At 29.1% G+C, this 12,587-nt stretch overlaps 3 protein-coding genes, 1 long non-coding RNA gene and 8 other non-coding genes across 25 annotated transcripts; 2 read left to right on the plus strand and 10 right to left on the minus strand.

Annotated features, from left to right (window-relative positions):
* The first annotated feature begins 849 nt into the window (after window positions 1-849).
* LOC123676270 (arginine-hydroxylase NDUFAF5, mitochondrial) lies at window positions 850-4,154 on the plus strand. The gene is made up of 5 exons (XM_045612070.1): window positions 850-1,973; window positions 2,269-2,426; window positions 2,478-2,817; window positions 3,697-3,839; window positions 3,904-4,154. The coding sequence occupies exons 1-5, from the start codon at window positions 1,703-1,705 to the stop codon at window positions 4,048-4,050; spliced, it is 1,059 nt and encodes a 352-aa protein (XP_045468026.1). The 5' UTR covers window positions 850-1,702; the 3' UTR covers window positions 4,051-4,154.
* Window positions 4,152-6,009, minus strand: LOC123676272 (ubiquinol-cytochrome-c reductase complex assembly factor 1). Of its 2 annotated transcripts, none has more exons than XM_045612075.1 (5): window positions 5,811-6,009; window positions 5,584-5,757; window positions 5,290-5,532; window positions 5,038-5,235; window positions 4,152-4,275 (listed from the first exon to the last, which is right to left on the minus strand). In XM_045612075.1, exons 1-5 carry the CDS (start codon window positions 5,853-5,855, stop codon window positions 4,198-4,200), a joined length of 738 nt encoding a protein of 245 aa, XP_045468031.1. In that variant the 5' UTR covers window positions 5,856-6,009; the 3' UTR covers window positions 4,152-4,197. The 2 variants fall into 2 exon arrangements, with proteins under 2 accessions (XP_045468031.1, XP_045468030.1); XM_045612074.1 differs by having other exon boundaries at window positions 5,584-5,763; window positions 5,811-6,008.
* A 147-nt stretch (window positions 6,010-6,156) lies between these two features.
* Window positions 6,157-9,312, plus strand: LOC123676271. Of its 3 annotated transcripts, none has more exons than XM_045612071.1 (6): window positions 6,157-7,062; window positions 7,938-8,113; window positions 8,199-8,312; window positions 8,388-8,496; window positions 8,635-8,931; window positions 8,985-9,312. In XM_045612071.1, the coding sequence occupies exons 1-6, from the start codon at window positions 6,975-6,977 to the stop codon at window positions 9,083-9,085; spliced, it is 885 nt and encodes a 294-aa protein (XP_045468027.1). In that variant the 5' UTR covers window positions 6,157-6,974; the 3' UTR covers window positions 9,086-9,312. The 3 variants fall into 3 exon arrangements, with proteins under 3 accessions (XP_045468027.1, XP_045468028.1, XP_045468029.1); XM_045612072.1 differs by having other exon boundaries at window positions 6,161-7,085; XM_045612073.1 differs by lacking the exon at window positions 6,157-7,062 and adding an exon at window positions 7,195-7,574.
* Window positions 9,313-9,363: 51 nt separating this feature from the next.
* Window positions 9,364-12,337, minus strand: LOC123676274. 11 transcript variants are annotated; one of them, XR_006746890.1, is made up of 9 exons: window positions 12,220-12,337; window positions 11,873-11,966; window positions 10,980-11,023; window positions 10,748-10,796; window positions 10,522-10,565; window positions 10,296-10,339; window positions 10,073-10,116; window positions 9,846-9,889; window positions 9,364-9,663 (listed from the first exon to the last, which is right to left on the minus strand). It is a non-coding gene; the product is annotated as an uncharacterized LOC123676274 (long non-coding RNA). The 11 variants fall into 11 exon arrangements; XR_006746891.1 differs by lacking the exon at window positions 10,522-10,565; XR_006746893.1 differs by lacking the exon at window positions 10,073-10,116.
* LOC123677220 lies at window positions 9,499-9,577 on the minus strand. The gene has a single exon (XR_006747088.1). It is a non-coding gene; the product is annotated as a small nucleolar RNA snR60/Z15/Z230/Z193/J17 (small nucleolar RNA).
* Window positions 9,726-9,807, minus strand: LOC123677221. Its single transcript, XR_006747089.1, has one exon. It is a non-coding gene; the product is annotated as a small nucleolar RNA snR60/Z15/Z230/Z193/J17 (small nucleolar RNA).
* LOC123677214 lies at window positions 9,953-10,037 on the minus strand. The gene has a single exon (XR_006747082.1). It is a non-coding gene; the product is annotated as a small nucleolar RNA snR60/Z15/Z230/Z193/J17 (small nucleolar RNA).
* LOC123677215 lies at window positions 10,179-10,262 on the minus strand. The gene has a single exon (XR_006747083.1). It is a non-coding gene; the product is annotated as a small nucleolar RNA snR60/Z15/Z230/Z193/J17 (small nucleolar RNA).
* On the minus strand, window positions 10,402-10,486 carry LOC123677216. The gene has a single exon (XR_006747084.1). It is a non-coding gene; the product is annotated as a small nucleolar RNA snR60/Z15/Z230/Z193/J17 (small nucleolar RNA).
* Window positions 10,628-10,713, minus strand: LOC123677218. The gene has a single exon (XR_006747086.1). It is a non-coding gene; the product is annotated as a small nucleolar RNA snR60/Z15/Z230/Z193/J17 (small nucleolar RNA).
* Window positions 10,862-10,941, minus strand: LOC123677217. The gene has a single exon (XR_006747085.1). It is a non-coding gene; the product is annotated as a small nucleolar RNA snR60/Z15/Z230/Z193/J17 (small nucleolar RNA).
* LOC123677219 lies at window positions 11,086-11,169 on the minus strand. Its single transcript, XR_006747087.1, has one exon. It is a non-coding gene; the product is annotated as a small nucleolar RNA snR60/Z15/Z230/Z193/J17 (small nucleolar RNA).
* Window positions 12,338-12,587: the final 250 nt, after the last annotated feature.

The following is a 12,587-nucleotide window of genomic DNA, read 5'->3' on the forward strand; positions in this document are numbered from 1 at the left end:
TCATTAGAACTGAAAATTATTTTACAAGAATTATATTTCAAATGCACCTGCAGGAAATGAATCTGTTATTTCTGCAACTATACATTTTCATATTTTATATGAATGTATAATTGAATGGAAAATTTTAATTAATAGTTCTGTAAAATTCTTCTGTGTATATTCAACAGTACATTTTTTCAATCGGTATTGAATTTCAATTAGAAAACAAATTGTTTCAGAAGAACTCCGCCAATATTCACTCTGAAAACATTATCTTTTCCTTCAAGATCAGTGAGTAAACATTTTAAAGAAAAAAAAATTTGAACTCTCAAGCAAAAAAGAATTAATTTTAAATTATTTTTTTTTATTTGAAAATTTGATATAATTGAAGAATATTGACATCTCAACATATTCAAAATCAAATTATATAAACCTATTCATTGATATTTTAATCCAAATAGAAATTTCTACAATAGACCCATATCTATGTTTATAGTGCTTAAAATGGTGTGATAATAATTTTATGTATGTTAAGTAAATGTTACCTTTACTTTTTGCATTATTTGAAGAGGTACTTATATAATGTTAATGAAAAAATTAAATAAAATGCGCCAAGATTTATATTTGTTTTTTTATCAATATACATTATTAAACATTTAATCACATAATTGATATCAATAAAAGCTAATCTACATATGACGTTATAGCTGAAGGGTTATAACAAGTAAGAATAAATATTCAAGCTTTACCAGAAATATGCGAGGTTAACAAACCCTTTCAGCTAAAGACGGTCCTGTTTGGAGCCCACAGAATTCCAATGATTTGACACGATCAGCTGATTGTTAATTAATGGCGGCTGTGGGGCAAACAAACTGTCATTCAATACGTGTTTGAGTGCTTTCATTAAATTTCTTAATCACTTGTTGAGTGGCTAACTGTGACATCGTTACTTTTTTTCTACTCCCTCTAAAGAAAGTACCGGAATTCCTACATCTCGCCAACTATGTAACAGCCTATTTTAAGCTTTTGACGTTTCGTAATTGTATCGCGATTTGCCACCAGTTTTTATGGAAATGATTGCGGTCGTAGAAAAACTATATTTCATCAATCTATACCTACTGTCTCAGAAAAGTATCGACAATAAGATCCAGATCAAATCATCTCAATCGACTACAACATTGAATTATTAGAATTTTCCATCTCTCTCTAAAGATGGTAATATTTTTCATTCGTTCACATAACTTCACAAAAAAATGGAAATATTATTTTCATTGCCATAGTTAATTTCAATTAGTTTTCATTCAAGCTAAAGGATATTAAATTTAGCAATGGCATGACGTCATGGATAGCGAATCAGAGATGCCAACTCTATCCACCTTGAAAACGCACACAAACTTCTCAAATTGAAGTTTGTATTTGTACTCTAAACAAACCTATAAAAATATTCGCTTTGGACAATAATCAAATTGCATCACTATGGTAGAACATGAAAATAATGAAATATTTCATCCTTTTTTGGATATAATGCATTGTACCATAATTTTTAATATGAATATAAACATATAGATATACAACTCTATAATCCGTGCACTGAATTCTGAAATCAAATTGTTTACGATGGGAAATTGTTTGTCATAACCTCTCAGACTAAAATGACGTAAATCAATGATATAATAATAAAAATGATCATTATTTAAGATATTATAGTATTATATTTTTCATTATGTTTTCTAAAATAATCATACCATCAAGGCCAATTATAAAGTATCGTTCTATAGTAAGATCAATATCTTTAAGTACTACAAATTATCGAATTGCTAATGATTCAAATGCTGTATATATTTTTGATCGATATACTAAGTCTCTTCAACGAGAAAGAGCGTCAGCAGCTCAAGATGTGAACCTGTATGACTATTTGAAAGATGAAGTAGGTTACCGGATTGCAGATAGAGTTTTTGATATCAAGAGAAAATTCACATTGGCAGCCGATATAGGTATTCTAACACTGGTATATATTATTAATTACAATGAAAAACATATTCTTTTGTGTATGCAAATTCTCCTTGCTGGACAATTCAATGGAAGTGTAAACAAAATAGAGAGAATTTATTAAAAATAGATCATCAACACTTCTAACAAAAAATCCAAGATTGTTCATTTCAAATAATGTATTTGATAATTATTTCTTACCTATAATCATCTACTCTCGGTTTGTCTAAGAAAAAACTTCGATTTCTGGTTAAAAGAAGAATTAGTAATCATAATCTAAAATTGAATGAACATTTTCAGGATGTGGTAGAGGATATGTATCTAAACATTTGTCAAAAGACTCGATAGATCAATTAATACTTTGTGATGTTAGCAAATCAAACTTGGAAGCATCCTCAGCAATGGTTGAAAAGGACATAAGAGTTGAAACAAAAATTTTGGATGAAGAAAATATTGAGGTACAATTGAAATCAACGAAATAGAATAGATTATTTTCATTATGTTTATAGTTTGAACCAAATTCATTAGACCTAGTGGTCTCCAGTTTAGCACTACATTGGGTGAACGATCTACCCAAGGCGTTTAAGCAAATTCTGAATGCTCTAAGAGAAGATGGAGTATTTTTGGCTTCTGTTTTTGGAGGTGATACCCTTTATGAACTCCGGTCATCTCTTCAGTTAGCAGAACAAGAAAGGCAAGGGGGAATTTCACCTCATATTTCACCCTTCACAGAAGTGAGAGATATAGGATCTCTTTTAACAAATGCTGGTTTTTCTATGCTAACCATTGACACAGACGAGATAATTGTTAATTATCCATCTATGTTTGAGCTGATGTGGGATTTGAAAGGTATGATATATTTTTAATATAAAAGCGTTGAAATATTCATATATCAAGTATAAGTATATAATACTTCAGTTATATATATAACAAGCGTTCATTAAAATTCGTAGTCAATAGTGCTGTGGAAAAATTAGTGTGGATTTTCAGTGATTACAAGTAGCTTAGCTAGTACCATATCACTAGCATTTGTTCACATACTTCGAATCTGGGAACAACATATGGTACAAGCTAGGCACTACTTGTAATCACAGAAAATCAACTTCTGCTGTGGAGAAATTAGAGTGGATTTTCTGTGATTACAAGTAGCGCTTAGCTTGTACTATAAATACTAATATTTGTTTACATACTTTGAACAAGCTAAGCGCTACTTGCAATCACAGAAAATCATCTCTAATTTCTCCACAGCACTCTTGACCACGAATTTAATTGAATGCTGTTATATGCTGATAAATATGTTTGAAGATTCAGTTTCCATTTATTGAATATCTTATCCAAAAAGTGTTAAATATTATAGTGAATATCAGTTTTAGAATTTACAGTTCTTATGTGAGTTAATTCATAACCAATAGGTGGTATCCTGAAATATCTTTTGTTTTATTTGAACATTTCAGATGCGAGCTTATATTCACTCGTAATCTCATACTGTTATAAATTGACAGTATGAATTTGTATGGGGTTGTATACAATATATTTAATGTTTGATTATTTGTTGAGGTTTTAACTAATGATCTTAGTAGTTGATAAGACAAAGTTAATAAATAAACACTGAAAATTCCTTCTTAGACACACCACTCATTTTTCATCCAACAATAAATTATATTATGCTCATTTTAGCAATCTCATAATATTTGATACTAAGCTGTTACATATTTTCTCTCTTTATAGGCATGGCCGAAAGCAACGCTGCTTTCAATCGATCTATACGTTTGAATCGTGATGTGCAGTTTGCAGCTGCTGCTATTTATAAAGAACTGTACCGTAAAGTTGATAAGGAATCGGGAGATGTAATTGTCCCTGCAACTTTTCAGGTAATAACAGAGATTAGAAATGTCCCATCTTGAAATCTTTTCCACATTGATAGTTTTTCTTCAGGTGATTAATATGCTTGGTTGGAAACCTCACTCTTCACAACCTAAACCAATGCAAAGAGGTACAGCTAATACATCTCTCAAAGATTTGTATAAATTAGATGAAATCATCAAAGAGGTGAAAACAGTTGACCATGATGATAAGAAATAAATATATTAATTGTTATCAAATACTTGTTTTCTAATTCAATTATGTTTTAAAATTATCAGAATTATTTTGGTCTTCAGGTTATTCAAATAAAACTCTGAAAGTCACATTTCAATTACTTTCATTTATATCATTTTGAAATGGTGAATTTTAAGTATTGATTGAACACCACTTTATATTCTTAGGATCATACAGTTCCTCATCACTTAGTTTTTCCAATACTCGCATCTGAAAATCAACAAATAGTAATGCAAAATTATCAAAAAATGTTATTATCAACAACATTAATATTATTTATCATGCTTAGCCTATAAGGAAAAAAATGTTCATGAGTTTGGCTCCTTAAATATATTTTTCTCACTATATTCAACAAAAATTCAGCTAAATATGTAGAATAGGTGCATGACCTTGAAACCCTCGAATCTGCTACGTCAAAATGGCAGCCACATTGCCAGATCGAAAAATGAATCAGGATTTAAAATAATGCAAATGGTATAATAAGAAAAATTCCACCAATTCCCCCCAGTGGTCGGGACATTTATAATGATAGGTTACCTAAATAATTGAATATTCTGATTAGGAATGCGACTATTAATGCTACAACAAAATTCATTCTAGAAGCCAAGATGTTTACGGAAATGCACTGACAGAACTTCAAATGGAAAAACACATTTTATATCAAAATGATAATTGATTTTCGTATGTAATTTTCTAAATTAAATTTAATTATGGATCTTTTTTGTGAATAATATGGTGTGCTTGTAAGTGTTAGCAGAAGTTATGGTTTTCTTTGCTCAGTTCTTTCCTTCAGAAGCTCTGTGAACTAAGCAAGTAAGTTATCATTCAAATAAATTTTCTGAAATAAATGTTTCTTTCTGTTTGAGAAGTTTATTGGAAACTGGGAGCAAAATTTAAAATCTTTCATAAAAGGAATTTATCTTGATAACTTAAAGATGGAAATATGCAAAAAATATTAAATATAATACTCACATTTTTCCTAACATACTTTACAAGTTTTTCAATGTGTACCATATCAACCATATCAGATTGTTGATAAAATCTTCTCCATAATGCACCTGCCAAAACAATATCATCTGCTAGATGACCTTCATCATATGCAATGTAAGAAGCCTGAAGTTGTTCTGATAATTCTACAATTTTTGATCTTATATCAATAGGGTTGCCTTTCTAGAAAAAATGTCAATCAAAACAATGAATACTGATTTCAGATTAGATACTCACAGACCCAAGTTTCTTTACTCTTTCAAGTACATCAGCCCATAATGCTTCTACAAGAGTATTTCTTATCACTCTACCATCTTTACCTTCAGCCATTGCTCGTGCTGACAACATCCACAAATGGAGTTCTGTTACTACAAACCATGAGTAAAAAGTGTCTGGCATATCTAATTCTTCAAAGAATTCTATATAATCAAAATTATCGACTAATGATTCGAAATGATTATAAGTTATAGCTTTCAATTTCTACAAAAGTAGGAGTTTAAAATTATATTTGCTGCATTATAGATTTCATACTGTTTTGTTAAATTCTAAAGAGGGTATCCTTGTTAGAAATTTTTTAAGAAATCCTACATCCATTAATGCCATCGATCTTGTAGAAAACTGAGGTATTTTTTTGTTGTGAATTGATAACACATTATGTTTATTGGGATAGAGTGATTGTGAATGAATAGCCGTTGATATTTCCTTCTGAAACTAATTAGTGTTCTAAAAGAATCATAATATTATGTCATCATTCTTACAGGAATTCGTTGAGGAATACGTAATAACTTCTGTATATTAATCATCTTTGAAATAATTATTTGAAAACAGACAATTAACGTGATTTAAACATTTATTATACAAGATATTCCTATTAGATTTTGTTAAAAATATTGTTTAAAATCAACACAAGAATCTATGATCATGAATATATGAGGTTAGTTATCCTTCAGTTTTGAAGTTTCAGTATAGAATAACTATCTATAGTTTATTTTATATTCTATGGTTGAGTAGCAAACTATCAATTTTCTGAACTACTGCTGTATCATTTTCCATACAACAAACGATAGTTATTTATCTCATAAATAAATCATCTACTAATAAAATGGGTTAAAGCAAGTTACTCTTATATTTAGAATCATTTTGTCATTGGTTTTATCTTCAAGTAATATTAAGTATATTCAAGGTATAAAAAAATACCATTCTAGATGATAATAGATTATAGGCAACACATATTACTTCATTAAAAATCAATATAATAAGTCTATAGAGATCAAAGATACTATATCTATGATAAAGATATGAGATGACATGAAACAGAATATCGAATAGGATTCAGACAGGCTTTACAGTTATTCATCTATTACATGAATATAATTTGAGGTCCGAGTCAGGGCCGATCCCAGGCATGTTTAGGGGTTTTTAGGTCGTAAATTTTATTTCGACAATGTATTTCTCCATACTTGTCGGACTTTTTCAACAACGAATAGTGTTCCTCGTTATCTACAGTTTGAAAAGATTTTCTAGAATGTTTTTTGTCTGTCATCCTACACACGACATAGAAAAGTTAACAAAAAGTAAAAAACTTGTCTTATCTGGAAACACCCATTATGACCAAAATGGATTTCATTTTACATTTCAGTTGATGACTTTGCACGACTTTTATTGATTATAATACTCATTTTTGTGAACAAAAATAATCATAATTGGTTCCTTCAGAACTTTCAGATCCGCTAAGCCACACAACCCTTGGAGTCGGGCCGGCTCTGGTAAAAACTAAAATCTATCAATTCAGCCTGCATGAGGGTAGATAGTTTTGCGCAAGATTATTTATTGGCGCCAGACTATCCGACTCCTTTCCATTATATTTATTTTTGTGGAACTATTCGATTTTGTGAAAGCTTCTTTTATTCTGAAATTTTCAAATGATGCAATTGCTGTTTCTACTTTTTTATATTAGTAACTTTTTAAATCCAATCAATTGCAATAGTGATAGGAGAACAACAATTGATGGTGAGTACATGGAATATAAGTAGGTAAGCAGTATCATTGAATTATTATATACTAACAATTTTGAATGAAATGTAATATATTAAGTTTGAACTTTTACTGGGCTTAAAAATCATGATATTCTTATTACATTTTAAAAATGTAAGCATAATAAGTTCAATTTTTCCCAAATCACATATTATAATATGTAAAAAATCACAATGTTATCGCGAGATTGAGCGCTTGCATGATCATTTATTTATGCAATGGCGAAGAAAAAGAGTGTTTTGTTTGATGAAAGGAACCTATATAGTTGAATTCAATGTGTGTAAGTATTATTTTTTTATTTTGCACATTTTGTATGAGGTTTTTCTTTTGAGTCATTAATTTTTTACTGATCGATTTTTGTAGACATTGCGTCTAAAATCTACTTTTTCTTGGGTTACAACTTCAATTTTTATCGCGCTTTCTACCATTTCATGCAGATAATTTGCTTTGAATATTATGGTGGTCTCTGGAGTACGCACAATTCGAAGGTATCATTATTAATTAATCTTTCCAAATTAAACTACATATGCTTACATTTTTATACGACCGACGTAGCACTTGATTCTACACTGAGCTACCTATCGCGTTATTCATTATTTTTTTTCACTTACGAGGGAAAAATACAAAATCTCTTGCTAGGAAATATTTAGAACAACTTACTTCTTTCTACAAAAAATACACATATGACGTTTACTTAGACTAGGACTTTCACGCTGAATTTTTAGGAGCAACTGACGAGGAACATCTATTTTTTTAGTAAAAGAAGAACACCAGTACTTTAATTGCTAAATGAACCATTTATTATCTACAATCAAAACCACCTGTCCATTTAATTCTGCAATTTGTTTCAGATAGTCAATTTACTACTGCGAGAAATAATTTGAAAATAAATGAAACGAAAACATCGTATGAATATAAATCTAACAATAGATTCAAAAGAGCAAATTATGAAAACTACACCGAAAAAGTAGTACAAATGGGAGACGAGGCCCATTTTCCATGTTATATTGAAAAAGAAAACACAACAGTGAGTCCTGATAATAATTAAAAAAAAAGATTTCGTTTTTTTTTTGTTAATAAGGTATGGACTCATATCGAATTATAATTGGTAGGTATTATGGGTTAAAGTGGATAAGAATACGAACAATGAGCTCAATATTACAGTGAATTATACGACAGTCCATTTGGATAAACGCTTCAAACAAATGAAACAAAATGGATCAAAGGTAAATATAAATATGGCAATTACCTTTTTGGGCGATACAGTTAAATATTCATCTCTATCAAAATACTTCTTCCAGAATTGGCAGCTTTCAATAAAATTTACACAAAAAACTGATGAGGGACTCTACCTTTGCAAATCAACATCGAATCCTGTTACCAAAATGTATTATGAACTCATATTGATTGGTAAGTAAGCAAAGGATTCACCATTTTCTCGATCATTAAATTATAGAGATGCAACACCCCTAGAATTTGAGAAGTTTGATTTCAATACGGCAAAGCTAGTAATATATTTGCCTTCAAAGAAATTTTTTTGTTTTTCAGAAGCTATTGCTCGTATACTGGACACAGATGAAAAAGAGACCGGAATAATAAGAGTAAAATTGTTTTCACCATTACGATTGAGCTGTGTTCTGTATAATTCTATAAGTCCACCATTATATATATTTTGGTATCACTACGACACCATGATAAATTATGATTTAGAAGATAACGCATCTGTACGTCATGGACGTCAAGGGAGCGAACTCATATTTCCAAAAACAGAAGCAAGACACCAAGGAAACTATTCATGTGTTCCATCGAATGCTAGACAAGCTAGTATTGTAGTCGACGTACATGGTACTTTCAATTATTTTCGCACACTAAAATGATTCTTATACAAACTTTTGCAGGTGAAATTAAGAAAGCAACATCAATAGGAAGAAAAATCTCAGTCTTTAGAGAAATGATTCTATCAATATATATTTATAATTTGTTCAATTTTCTCTATTAGTAGTAACACTGATCTTGATTCAGAGAAGGAAGATTATGCTTATCAAGTTACTATAATAAGGTGGCAACTTATTAAATGAGGTTGCTCAGTGTCCAATTGTGCCAATATAAACAAAAGTAATGTACAGGTTTATAGAAATTAACCAGATCACCATTTTACTATAAGAAATATATGCAGTTCATTCGAAATGGGACCGATATTTTCTTAAAATAAAGGATATGTACATATTTGCTAAAATATGCTTTCCCAAAATAGGTTCAACAGAGATAAAAAAAATCTATGATTTAATAACCATTTATTAATAATTCAATACAATTAAATTTATTTTAGATTATTTAACATCATAAACCACCTGAAACATATTTTAAATCTTAGCTATCCTAATGAAAATTAAATTATAGTTTATTGTAAATTTAGAAAATCAGTTAGGAGCGAAAGACAAAAAAGGTTGAAATCACTTTGATCATTTGAACTATGAATTCATCATTCAAGATCTTAATAATTTTAAAAATAACTGAAAATTATACCACTTACCAAACATGATGTCATTTTTACTAGATATTCTTTATTTAAGTGCTCTGAAATTAAAATAATCTCGTTAATTCGAATAACAATTGTGAACTGAAAGAAAAGTATATTCAAATATATTCAGTTAGGAGCGAAAGACAAGAATAGTGTAATCATGTATGTCATCTGAACTATGAATTCATCATTTAAGAATTTGGATAATTTCAAAAATAACTTAAATTATACTACTCACCAAATATGATACCATTTTCTTCATACATGCGCTAACTATGTGCTCTGAAAATAAAAATAATCTTGTTAATTCCAATAACAATTGTGTACTCAAAGAAAAATATATTCAAAAATATTCAGTTAGGAGCGAAAGACAAAAAGTAGTGTAATCATTTAAGTCATCTGAACTATGAATTCATCATTAAGAATTTGAATAATTTCAAAAATAACTTAAATTATACTACTCACCAAATATGATACCATTTTCTTCATACATTCACTAACTATATGCTCTGAAAATAAAAATAATCTTGTTAATTCCAATAACAATTGTGTACTGAAAGAAACATATATAAAAAAATATCAGTTAGGAGCGAAAGACAAAAATAGTGTAATCATTTATGTCATCTGAACTATGAATTCATCATTAAGAATTTGGATAATTTCAAAAATAACTTAATATACTACTCACCAAATATGATACCATTTTCTTCATACAGTCACTAACTATGTGCTCTGAAAATAAAAATTATCTTGTTAATTCCAATAACAATTGTGTACTGAAAGAAACATATATTAAAAAATATCAGTTAGGAGCGAAAGACAAAAATAGTGTAATCATTTATGTCATCTGAACTATGAATTCATCATTCAAGAATTTGGTTAATTTCAAAAATAACTTGAATTATACCACTTACCAAATATTATATAATTTTCTCAATACATTCGCTATTCAAGTACTCTGAAAATAAAATAATCTCGTCAAAACCAATAACAATGGTGTACTCAAAGAAAAATATATTCAAAAATATTCAGTTAGGAGCGAAAGACGAAAAATAGTGTAATCATTTATGTCATCTGAACTATGAATTCATCATTAAGAAGTTGGATAATTTCAAAAATAACGAAAACTAAACCACTCACCAAATATGATACTAACTTCTCGATACATGCTCCATCGAAGTGAAGTGGTCTGAAAATGAAATGATATCATGAAATTCATTAACAATTAACTTATGAAAGATGAATATATTTCAAAAATATTCAGTTAGGAGCGAAAGACAAAAAAAGTGTAATCATTTATGTCATCTGAACTATGAATTCATCATTTAAGAATGTGAATAATCACTAAAATGATTGAAATTATATCACTTACCAAATTTGATATCATTTTTCCAATAAAATTTTTATCAGAGTACCCTGAAAATGAAATATTATTATGAATTTCAATGAACATTTTGAACTGAAAGAGAATTGTATTAATAAATATTCAGTTAGGAGCGAAAGACAAAAAAAGTGTAATCATTTATGTCATCTGAACTATGAATTCATCATTTTGAATTTATGTGAATTAATCCTGCAACCAAGATGTATATGGAAATGCATTGGCCATTGACAGAACTTCAAATAGAGTGGTTAAAAAAATCATTGTTATATCAACATGATAATTGATTAATATATACAATCTACCAAGCCAAATGTAATTATAGAGTTTTTGTGAATTAGTACTTATTATCAGAAGTGAAGGTTTTCTTTGCTTAGTTCTTTTCTTTGTAAGCTCTACGAACAAAGTGATTAAAATATTCAAATAAATTTTCTGAAATACATGTTCATTTTTGAGGAGTTTTAGTAATGTGTGGCTTTATGGCAGAGTAAATGCTAGACTCACCAATGTTCATTTTTATGTTTCAAAAAGTAGATTACCAAGAGAAAAATTTAAAATCCAGCTACAGTGATGACAAGTTTACATGCAAACAGAATATAATATGTGAGATATTTTATGTTGTACCAACAGAAACGATCAGAGTCTGAACTGACCAATTTTAGAACTAAATAGGGTTCAAAAATAATTTCGAAATTTTTAGCTCTTTCTTTAGATTGAAAAGAGCGTAAAAAGAGGAGCCACGCCAAATATTAATAAACAATGAACATAAGAAGAGACTCAATTAGGCATAGTGTAATACGGGTATGACTAGTTTGGTAACCTTAGATTTATTTTCGACTACCAAATCTAACTAACCTCTCTTCAACAAAAAACTTGAACATTACCTAAATCATCTCTTCAAGGAGGAAAGTTCATCATATTCTTCACGAACGCTGACATTCTGCTTCTAGGTTCACACGGAATTGAAGAGTGGTAAAACTGAAAATGAAATTAATTATAATGCAATTTTTTTACAAAGTTAGAGTGATCAATAATTATAGAATGAGATATAGTCAGATAATACATGCGAATTAATGAATCATTAAATGTCATCAATAACAAAATTCATCATGGGTAACAAAAAAAATTCAGGATTCAGGAAATCCAATATATAATGTACTGTGATATTTGTTTAATTTTCGAAGATGATCGGACATTAACTAGATAATTAAAGACAAAAATTTAAACATACCTCTTCAATACCAAAATATGAACGACAAGGTTAGTCTTTGGTTAGGATTTTGGAAATAAAATGGTAAATTTCTAAAACATGCACGTGCATATCACCTACAGTCACAGAAAAAATTATGCATAGATTTTCGAAGTGACCGAATTTATACCTCTGTACAAAATGGCCTAAGCGTAAATCTTTTTTAATTGGCTCACATGGATATTCCTTCTCTTTTTTATTTATTTTTTAATACCAATTAATTTACTCACAAACCAATAGTCTTCTAAACGAACGTGTCGAATACCTCAATATATAATAAAAATAAGAGGCTAAAATTACTCGAATCTTATCATATTACTTAATTTAGTCTCTAGGGGGCGTTTAGATAT

This window comes from Harmonia axyridis, chromosome 3 (assembly GCF_914767665.1).
Source record: "Harmonia axyridis chromosome 3, icHarAxyr1.1, whole genome shotgun sequence".
NCBI classification, from domain to species: domain Eukaryota; kingdom Metazoa; phylum Arthropoda; class Insecta; order Coleoptera; family Coccinellidae; genus Harmonia; species Harmonia axyridis.

Excerpts from the sequence above, each read along its gene's own strand:
- LOC123676270 (XM_045612070.1), top strand. The coding sequence starts at position 1,703 with ATGTTTTCTAAAATAATCATACCATCAAGGCCAATTATAAAGTATCGT. Across the intron at positions 2,427-2,477 it reads TGGATGAAGAAAATATTGAG|TTTGAACCAAATTCATTAGA; the intron begins GTACAATTGAAA and ends TTATGTTTATAG. Across the intron at positions 2,818-3,696 it reads GCTGATGTGGGATTTGAAAG|GCATGGCCGAAAGCAACGCT; the intron begins GTATGATATATT and ends CTCTCTTTATAG.
- LOC123676272 (XM_045612074.1), bottom strand. The coding sequence starts at position 5,855 with ATGATTAATATACAGAAGTTATTACGTATTCCTCAACGAATTCCT. Across the intron at positions 5,236-5,289 it reads GAGTAAAGAAACTTGGGTCT|AAAGGCAACCCTATTGATAT; the intron begins GTGAGTATCTAA and ends CATTTTTTCTAG. Across the intron at positions 4,276-5,037 it reads TAAAGTATGTTAGGAAAAAT|ATGCGAGTATTGGAAAAACT; the intron begins GTGAGTATTATA and ends GTTGATTTTCAG.
- LOC123676271 (XM_045612071.1), top strand. The coding sequence starts at position 6,975 with ATGATGCAATTGCTGTTTCTACTTTTTTATATTAGTAACTTTTTAAAT. Across the intron at positions 8,114-8,198 it reads TTGAAAAAGAAAACACAACA|GTATTATGGGTTAAAGTGGA; the intron begins GTGAGTCCTGAT and ends TATAATTGGTAG. Across the intron at positions 8,932-8,984 it reads TATTGTAGTCGACGTACATG|GTGAAATTAAGAAAGCAACA; the intron begins GTACTTTCAATT and ends AAACTTTTGCAG.